Below are 9749 nucleotides of genomic sequence, written 5' to 3'. Positions count from 1 at the left end.
ATATGCTGATACACACTTATGAGAGCTATCCAAACCTTAGTGTAGATTGTAATGATTGATTGATTGTATATTGTTTAACGTCCCACTTGAGAATTTTTCACTCATATGGAGACGTCACCGTATGCCGGTGAAGGGCTTCAAATTTAGACCTATACTCGGCACTCAGGGCCCTTGAACAGTGAGGGTTCTTTATCGTGCCAGCGCCTACCGTGACACGGGACCTACGTTTTTAAGGTCATATCCGAAAGACCCGTGACTTTCACTTCTAGTGCCGAGCGCTTGGCGAAGGAACAGTCACTACCTTTGTTTACGTCTTAGGTATGACGCGGCGCCGGGAACGAGAATCGAACCCGGGCCTCCCGATCACGAAGCGAACGCTCTACCACTAGGCTACCGTGACCGGTACCTTAGTGTAGAACAGATGCTCTAACCATTGTGTCACACGGGCGGCCTTCAGTTTTGAAGAATCCATTCAAGACATTTTTATCAAACTTTTATTAGTATCCTGATACATTTTGATCTTGCACTTTTATGTGACCTTGACCTTACTTGTCTTTAATTTGCAATTCGCTTAGTATTAAAGAAACCATTTGAGATATTTTTATGTAAGCTAATGCCTATATGCATTATCTGTATGGAGTTTCCATTTTTAAGATTTCAATTTTTAAGAAACTATTCAAGATATTCTCAACAAACGTCATACACTTATACAGATTTAATGTTGCATTATTTACTAATATACACTCGGCGAGGCATTCATGTCCTATAGATATATATTTCAAGTTAAATGATCATGTAAATCATAATTTTGAACCTAATAAATTCTTACGATTCGGTATATGTTAAAAAAAAAAATTAACTGAACATATCCAGTCTTTTGGACGAGTCACTGTTACTGACAGAGAAACTTTAAATTCTCAACCGTATTTGTACCAGTGAAACATTGCTCATATAATGCAGGGTGGGGCATGACCTTGACTCAAGTTCAAGGTCACTTAAGATAAGATGTTTTGGTTGGATAAGGACTAAAAGAATATCTAAAAAAACATACGTGAACTTTTCCAGTCGGTAACACGCAGATTATGTATTTTTATAACAGAGTTTGTCATTGCTTGTCGCAAGGTCATTTAGAAAGTTCAAGGTCATGCTCATAACATTCCTTTACAGTCTTTTTCCTGGCGAAACATTGTAAGTTGCTTCCTCAACAAGCCTTTAGGTTGCTTACTTATATACCTTTGGAATGGTTTGACCTAGACTCAAGGTTACGTCTTCCTTTCCGTAGCTCCAACGGAAGACCTATTTGTTACTTTGCAACGAGCTCGACTCTAGTTTTTTTTTACTTTTAAAGTAGACAGTGGCGCAAAAAAGTTTGCATTCTGGTTTTCAGCCCTTCCAAACATTGATTGCATATCAAGTATGCATTGTGTATCAGTTGAGTATTTTCAAAGGAACGTAAACTAACAGAAAAAAAAAATCTTGTAAAATTGAAAATAAGAAATGAAGAGTATATTTTGAGTGTTTTCGTTCGTCTTGAGCTTTTCTAAAACTTAGGAAAAGTTTCACTGTAAATATTTCCAATTATCTGGAAGCAGATTAGTAGAAATGGATCATTCGATAAATATCATATGCAGTCCGAATGTTTCGAAAGTGAATGGGGTATCTCAAAAAGAAATTTAACAATGAAAGACAAAAAAATAACCAAGAAAAGACAGATGAAATAAAAAACCTCTTTAATCACACTTGATACGTAACTTGACGTCCTCCCCCCTCTCTCTCGCTCTCTCTCTCTCTCTGCATTCAACTGGTCTCTCAGTCTTCACAATAAAGCCTTGCTTTCATACGGACAATTAGAGACTCAATGTTTGACAAAAATGATCGTTTAAAGATTATTATAATTTTTCTCCCATTTTATTGATTGTATATTGTTTAACCTCCCCATCGAGAATTGTTCACTGATATGGAGACGCCACCACTTACCTGAGAGCTGCAAATGTTGTCCTTTGCTCAGCACGCAGGCCTACTGAGCATGAGGGATCTTTTTCATGCCAGCATCCACTGCGACATGAGACGTCGGTTTATATAGCCTTATACAAAGGACCGCTCTCCACAATCCACAGTGGGATTCGAACCCAGCGACATATGGATCAACTCCTAATTTCACGATTCCAAACAAACGCTAGAACGACTTCACCATGCGGGCAACTTCTTTTATCAGATATTTAAATCTTATTTTCAGATAAATATAGATGCCTTAAGATTTAAGATTTTTGTTATGGGTTCTAGTAAAAAACTCTTAAATAACAATATTTGATTAGCATCATTCTTGGATTGAAAATACTGTAATTTATTGAAGGAATATTAAATTAAAGCTTACTTTTCAAAACAAAAAAAACCCACAATCTTTCAAATATATCTTCTAAAACTATACACAACCTATATGCATTATCTTTTTCAACAAACATTTTAAAAAATCTATTACATATAAAAAGCAGATTAGTAAAAAATAGGAAAAAAAGTCCCCATCACATATGATTTGCCCAATTTTCTTCTCATATAAAGTTGTCGCCCTGTTCACAAACCCTGAAACTAAATCATGTTTTTTTCAGATTCTTCAAATGGCTACACATCTAGATTTTTAGGATTCTATGTTTATATATCGAACACAACAGACAGATTTGATGGTCATCTCTGTTTCCACGACACAATCTACAACAGATCCACAATACCAGCCGTGGTCAACATAAGCTGTCCTGTACACGGGCAATACGTCATATACTACAATGAAAGACTTCTAAATGTTACTTATCCAACTGGATATTCTCAGTATGCATTTACTGATTTCTGTGAAGTTGAGGTGTATGGTAAGAACATATACGAGGGGTGATCAAAAAGTTTGCAAATAAGTTGAGTTACTTTCATAAAAAATAAAATAAGCCTTCCATTTTTATTATTGTTTCAATTACAGTACCGACCAGACCCAACCTGACACAAAGCAGTCCCAGAGCAGACCCGGGGACTGCTTTCTGGGTCTGCTAAAGCAGTCCCACAGCATGCAGTCCCAGAGTAGTCCCACAGCGGTCCCAGAGCAGTCCCACAGCAGTCCCAAAGCGGTCCCAGCAGTCCCAGAAGTCCCAGCGGTCCCAGAGAGCAGTCTCAGCAGTCCCAGAAAGCAGTCCCAGCAGTCCCAGTGGGCGAGGTTTATTAATTTAATGGGCGGAGCTAACTCAGAAATGAGATTTGCAATAAACAATGGAACTATAAAAGGCAGTAGAAATTGTTTCTGGGTAGTATGCCGAGACTTCTTACATGTATGCGAAGGTCATTTATGAACATTATGCCCATAGAAACAAATTGAATGATTATTTATTGAAGAAAGAAGGGTTTCACACGTACATGTATGAATTAAACTGAACATGAACATTTAATCCAATTATCGGATGTATTAAATTAATAATTCAATTTCTTTATTTTTCTGTGATTTATACTGTTTCCCATTTATTTTTTATACAGAAAATTAAACACGAATTAATTATTTTCCACCAGTAAGAATTAGCTTTAAATAGATCTCATCATTATATCGCCAATTTCCATACTATCGGGATTGTAGAAAATTCTTTGTTAATTTTGCCAAGTATTATTTTTCATTCATGGTTATTTTTACTGACATGTCAATTTAATTATTGTTATTTTCTATATCTCTATAATACTCAGTTTTAAGAGTTTTATTTGTGAATGTTAGAATGTACATCTCTAAATCACCAGAATGGAACCATCAGATTATGTTCAACATTAATTAATCCTGAAAGAAATTCATAGACATTTTATAAATCAATTTTATTTTTTGCATTATATAAGGTAGATGGAAATTAGGGTCATTGTTGACCAGCATGTTCAATGATGTGAAACGCTGATACGTATACTAAATTAGCATGCACTGATTTTCTGCCCTAAGGCGATTGAAACCGCTAGAGTTGATACCATGTAATAAACATTAATTGGCCAGGTACATGTGAACATAAGCAAATGAAAAAAAGAAATAAATCACAATTCCCGGTATTTTGAACTCTTTATTTATAAAATAAATGTTCTCTTTTGATAACTTAGTTGTAAATTAAAAACTACCGGTAATTCAATAATAAACTCCCCGATGATTATTCAAATTGTTTGAGTTATGGAAGAATGGTAGCATAATTTTATTTCATCGTCATTCAATAAATTGTTAGGCTTTATTTTAGGGTTGCATGGGATACTTTTCTAGAGTGGTGCTCGTAAAACATGAAGCTTTTCTATTAAAAATCTTACATTTAACTGTATAATTAATATTTTTAAATAGTGTCAATGCAAATTTTGAGTGCACATAATTGTACATGAAATAATAAAATAGACCTACATGTAGATATTTTTTGCTCATAAACCTGTAGTTTATTTTTAGGGATAAAAATCTACTCCTGACTTCCTTACTTGATAACTTTATTCAAAAAAATATTCTTACTACATTTGTGTAAATATACAGTCTCTGAAAATATTAATTAACTGTAATTATCTCTTATCAGAAGATTGTAAGAAATCCTTGCTTTCCTAATAGTTTAAACTCCTCTCTGCTGCTAGTAAACAAAACAACTGGAAGCTGCAAATTTACAATACACAAGGGGGCGGAGCTATCATGTCATCTCAGAACTTCTTTCACGCATGTGTGAACAAAGCAGTCCCAGAAAGCAGTCCCAGGGACAGCTTGGACTGCTGGGTCTGCTTTTTAGAGCAGTCCCAGGGCAGTCCCATAGCGGTCCCAGAGCGGTCCCAAAGCAGTCCCGGGGACTGCTTTCTGGGACTGCTTTGGTGTCAGGTTGGGTCTGGTTGGTACTGTAGTGTACTCCGATCGCAATGATATCTGCCACCTTCCTGCCAATGCGCGAATAGTGATCCAGGCAATCACGTGGTATGTTAAGTAGCGTTCTACTCAAAAAAGCTAAACGATTTTTCCAAGTTTTGTATATTACCATGTATGTTGTTTTTATAACAAGAACAATACATCAGTCAGAAATGGCCAAATATGAGATATAGGATCCGTGGATAAGGATATTTTTTTTCCAAGAATGAGCACAGAGATCATCATTAACCCTGTTCCTTTGTCTTGTGAGCGTTATTTATCCATTTTGTATAAATTGTGGATGTTTTATTTTATCATAGCTGATATGATTGCAAGACAAAAGTAAACGATATTTTAGAGATTTAATAATTATATTACGGTTAAGAAATTCAACTCTTTTTCTAACTTTAGCATTGGTATCTTTTATAACTTTTATTGTTCAACTAAGGACATATATCTTCTCCATTTTCTTACACTGGACAACAGAACAAATATCAATTTTACCATCTCCCTTCAGTTACTTAAACATTCAATCAAATTAATGACTGGTCTATTGGCAAGTCTTGAGTATTCATAAACTTTGTAAAAAAAATTATTGTACTACTGCAACGCGATTTCAAAGATAAGCTTTAAACTTTTCAGCCGTTAGTTGCTCGAGTATGACAGAGTCAACTTTTTTTCTAACGATTCACCAATGTAAAAATCATTTTCACTTTGTGAGGTCGCAGACATGGGGTAAATTATCACATAACATCTGCTTTTGTGTCACTATATTTGTATATAATTTCATTCTGATTCAAATTGTGGTTCTGTAAATATAGAAATAGTTTGCAATTTTTTTTATCACCCCTTCGTACAAAAAAAGAAGAGAATTTTTCCTTTTCTTTTTAAAAAAAGAGGCGCATTGTTTATTTATTAGCTGACTGTAAATCAATGCTATAATATGTTTTATATAGGTTGTGCTACTCCCATGCGATATGGATCAAATTGTTCCCTTCTGTGTCCAGTAAATTGCAAGCAATATTGCAACATACAATTAGGAAATTGTTTTCAATGCAGTCCCGGCTACAAGGGTGAACAATGTGAACAGAGTGAGTCTTCTTCATAATTTAAAAAAAAAATATGCTCAATTTCAATACCCAATTTAAAAACGTCATTCTTTCCCTTTCATGATCTTGCATGCTGAAATAATGTTTTTGATTTTTTTTCTTTATGTAGAAGAGTTCATTCCAAGCATTCATCATGAAACAGTCTTTTAATGTTTACTTTAGAATTAGTATCTGGAGTAATAGAACAAAATCAAATTTAAACATTTCAATTTTATTTCGTTTAAACGCCATTTTCAGAGGTATGACTCTAGACATTATAAAGTGTATAATTAGTAAATAGCTCAATTTTGACCCGGCTTCGTGACCCCATTTTTGCCGTCTTGAATCGTTGATAATTTTGATAATTATCAAGATATTTTCCTTTTTTTGCTCAAATTGTTCGAATTTATTGTTAAAATATCTGTACTAAATCTGTTTATAATATGACGTTACATAAAAAGTTATGACAAAAGTCTACGAACTTTTTGAATGACCCTCGTATACCGATGGAGGGCTCCAAAATTTTACTTTTTTTCCAAACTCAGTGCCCCTTTGCATTGAGAGTTTTTATTAGCATATGCATTGCATGACACGGGGCATTGGTTTTTGAATTTCGTCCGAAGGACCAACAGCGTTCACGTCAACGCTTAAATCATTTTGCGAATTTACATTTGTTCTCAATATTAATCGACTTACGTCAGTTGTGGTTGTGAATCAAACACGGAATTAGACCTCTACCGACTATGCTACATGACGGTCGGCAATGCATAAAAAACAACTATAAACCTTAAAATATGTGCTATTTTACATTGATTGAATTTGTTAGATAGAAACAAACACACAAAGTTTATGTTTAACTTTAACACACGCTTTCATGTTATGTTTTAAAAGTTATTACATGTACTAATATATGTTACAGTTTTCCAAGCTTTTGAAATTTTCATTTTAAATATTAAAAACACATTTGGAATTGTAATTTCATCATATATGTAACTATACATAATTGAAATTAAAATTTCCGAATTAGATATGGCGGAACACACTAATAAGGTTGACTAAGTATTGAAGTATTTTAAGGATTTTTTTCTATCAATACATATTATATTACTCTCATATGATATATTGTATAAATTCCTCACTTTATAAGAATGCGACGGAAACCTATATGGCCGTAATTGTAGGGAAACCTGTGGCAGTTGTCTGTATCTACGTCAGTGTCATCACGTGAATGGTTCTTGCAAGGACGGGTGTAATCCAGGATACCAAGGGGAGAAATGCGATAAAGGTAACAAAGGTCCATTACTACATGTGTATTTGGGATTTAACACGTTTAAATGATTAATAAAAGATATGACATACATGTGTCAATATTAATAACGATTCTTTAAACGGAGACAGTAGACATATATGGTTTGCTTTAATTCATAAAAGCACGAAAGAATAAAACAAAGCGATCGTTGTACAATTTTTATGCTACTTTTTGGGGATGGGTAAGAATCAGAGAACGAAATGGAGGTGTCTTCATTCTAGACAGAGAAAATGATCAATTTAATGTAAATTAGAAGAAATAGTTATAAAGGCTACATGGGTTTACATTTCATTATGGTTTAAAACTTATACACACTGTTTTTAAAGATAAGGCATATATGTGTCTGTTTTCTCAAAGACTTTTTCTTATTATTAAATTTAAATGATTTAATTAAAATATGTAATTTTTTCAGAATTTCCATACAAAGAAGTAAACCAGTGTAAACATTTTTCATGTATATACGTGTACACCTAAATATGCACCAGTATTCTGCATTTTTGTGTCAAATAATTTCCTATCAGTGTGATGTTGTTTTATCAAAAATTGATTTAATTTCTTACAAGTGATAAATTGATATCTATTTTCACTGAAAAAATATAATATGTAGGAATTCATTTTTGTACCATACATTTGACTGATATTTTTCTCTTCTACTTTCAGTATACAATTCTTGCAGAAAAAAATTGAATTCGATTATAATATTTTGCATGTTTTGGTGTAAAAAAAAAAAAATTGTTTAATTTCTTATTTTGACCAAAAATATGTAAGATTTTTCTGTTTTCAGTTTGTAGTTTTGGTTATTTTGGATCCGACTGCAAAGAGGAATGTAGTGCATTTTGTAAGACAACACGTGACTGTCATTACGAGACAGGTTCCTGTACCCAGGGCTGTAAATCAGGCTGGCAAGGACACGATTGTTTCCAAAGTAATTATAACAATAAAATTATACATCATTCATTTATTGTCACTATTTGGTAAAATTGGAATACACATTCTCCTTTAGATATAAATTTTTATTTATTTTATTATTTTTGGCTATTATCATTATTATTATTTTCTTTTCGTTAAACAGTAAATTCTATGCCTAAATGAAATGGTATGCTTGTTGTACATGAACAAATATATTGCATGAGGGGAAATTTTTTTATGCATAATTTATTTGTATAATACAGAGTGAACGCCTATCTAAAAAAAAATATTGAATTAAATATATCATTTAAGAGAACTGACAAAGAGATATAGAGCCTACATTCTTAAATGTTTTAGAGAAGTAGCATTCGCAAGCAAATCACAGTTTTCATAATTTTTTGAAAAATCAACAATGAATTTATATAGAAGATATTAAACATTAATAAATGGTTTCAGTCCAAGCAAAAGAAGAGAATGACTGGCCGTCTCGATTTTATGGTCTTCTTGCTGCTTTTTGTGTATGTGAAGCAGTCATAATTGTTATGTTAGTGGTGGTGTTCCTGCAACGGTACTTCACGTATTCATCTGAATTAAACCTTTCGAAATCTAAATTTCTAAATCTATTTTTTTTTGTTGTAAAGGAAGCAAAATATTTCCGAAGTTATAATTTAATTGAGTATATTTTTTCTTTCATTTTCAGACGTCGCATGATCGTAAGGAAAGCACAGAAAACTTTGAAGGAGAGTAAAAATCCTCAATGCAATACTGGTTACGTAGATGTAATGTCCACTGAAAAGATTAAAAGTGAATACCAAGAGCTAAGTGACATTAAAGAACCCTCAACGTATGACGTTATCAAATGATAAGCGTCAGCAATAGACGTTGGGATATTCCTGCAGACCTTAGATGAGAAATAAAATTATTATTTCTTTAAGATTTTTTTTTCTTATTGCACATGCCATTACAAATCACAGATAAGGATAAAAAAGTTTGTTTATTGACCGAAGCTAAGCCAAAGTCAACATTGAAAATTTTAGTGGACACTAAACTATAATTTGAACAGTTTGGATTAGTTATTAGTCCAATATGTTTAATGCAAAACCTGATGTAAGATTCCGAATGCAAAGGCTTCTTAATTAACATTTTATAAAAATCTGTCTTAGTGAGGTTGATAGAATTGATTGTAGGTGTGTAATAGTATTTAAACAGTGTTAGATACATGTACATGTAGGTCTGATTTGCTTCATATCCAAATGATGGAATAGTGTACTCTACCGATGCGATAACTGCACAAGTGTTTCAATATATTGCAGCATCCCTGAGCTGTATTTTAAACTGACAATACATCCATTCATTGAAAGTCAATTCTTTCAAACCTGCTGCACCCTCTTTTGCATCTCTTGAACAATTAAATCGCCAGATTTCTTCCCTATTGAGTATAAATTGGACAAAATGGATGAGCATGAAACGCCACAAACACTACCATCTTATTGCATTATCAAGATATCATTGGTGTACGCAGGGGAATACCGGGTAGTGATCTTTAATGACATTGAATTTGTTACAGTTCTTAAAT

General features: G+C 33.2%; 1 protein-coding gene across 1 annotated transcript; it reads left to right on the top strand.

The window, feature by feature from the left end:
- Nucleotides 1-2593: 2593 nt before the first annotated feature.
- LOC134254973 (multiple epidermal growth factor-like domains protein 6) lies at nucleotides 2594-9193 on the top strand. Its single transcript, XM_062737508.1, has 6 exons — nucleotides 2594-2861; nucleotides 5824-5958; nucleotides 7103-7240; nucleotides 8049-8189; nucleotides 8630-8741; nucleotides 8874-9193. The coding sequence occupies exons 1-6, from the start codon at nucleotides 2594-2596 to the stop codon at nucleotides 9034-9036; spliced, it is 957 nt and encodes a 318-aa protein (XP_062593492.1). The 3' UTR covers nucleotides 9037-9193.
- Nucleotides 9194-9749: the final 556 nt, after the last annotated feature.

This window comes from Saccostrea cucullata, unplaced genomic scaffold, assembly GCF_032062105.1.
Source record: "Saccostrea cucullata isolate Sc308-1 unplaced genomic scaffold, CSIRO_AGI_Scuc_v1 ctg1358, whole genome shotgun sequence".
Lineage (NCBI taxonomy): Eukaryota > Metazoa > Mollusca > Bivalvia > Ostreida > Ostreidae > Saccostrea > Saccostrea cuccullata.
This window is presented reverse-complemented; position numbering and strand designations above follow the sequence as displayed.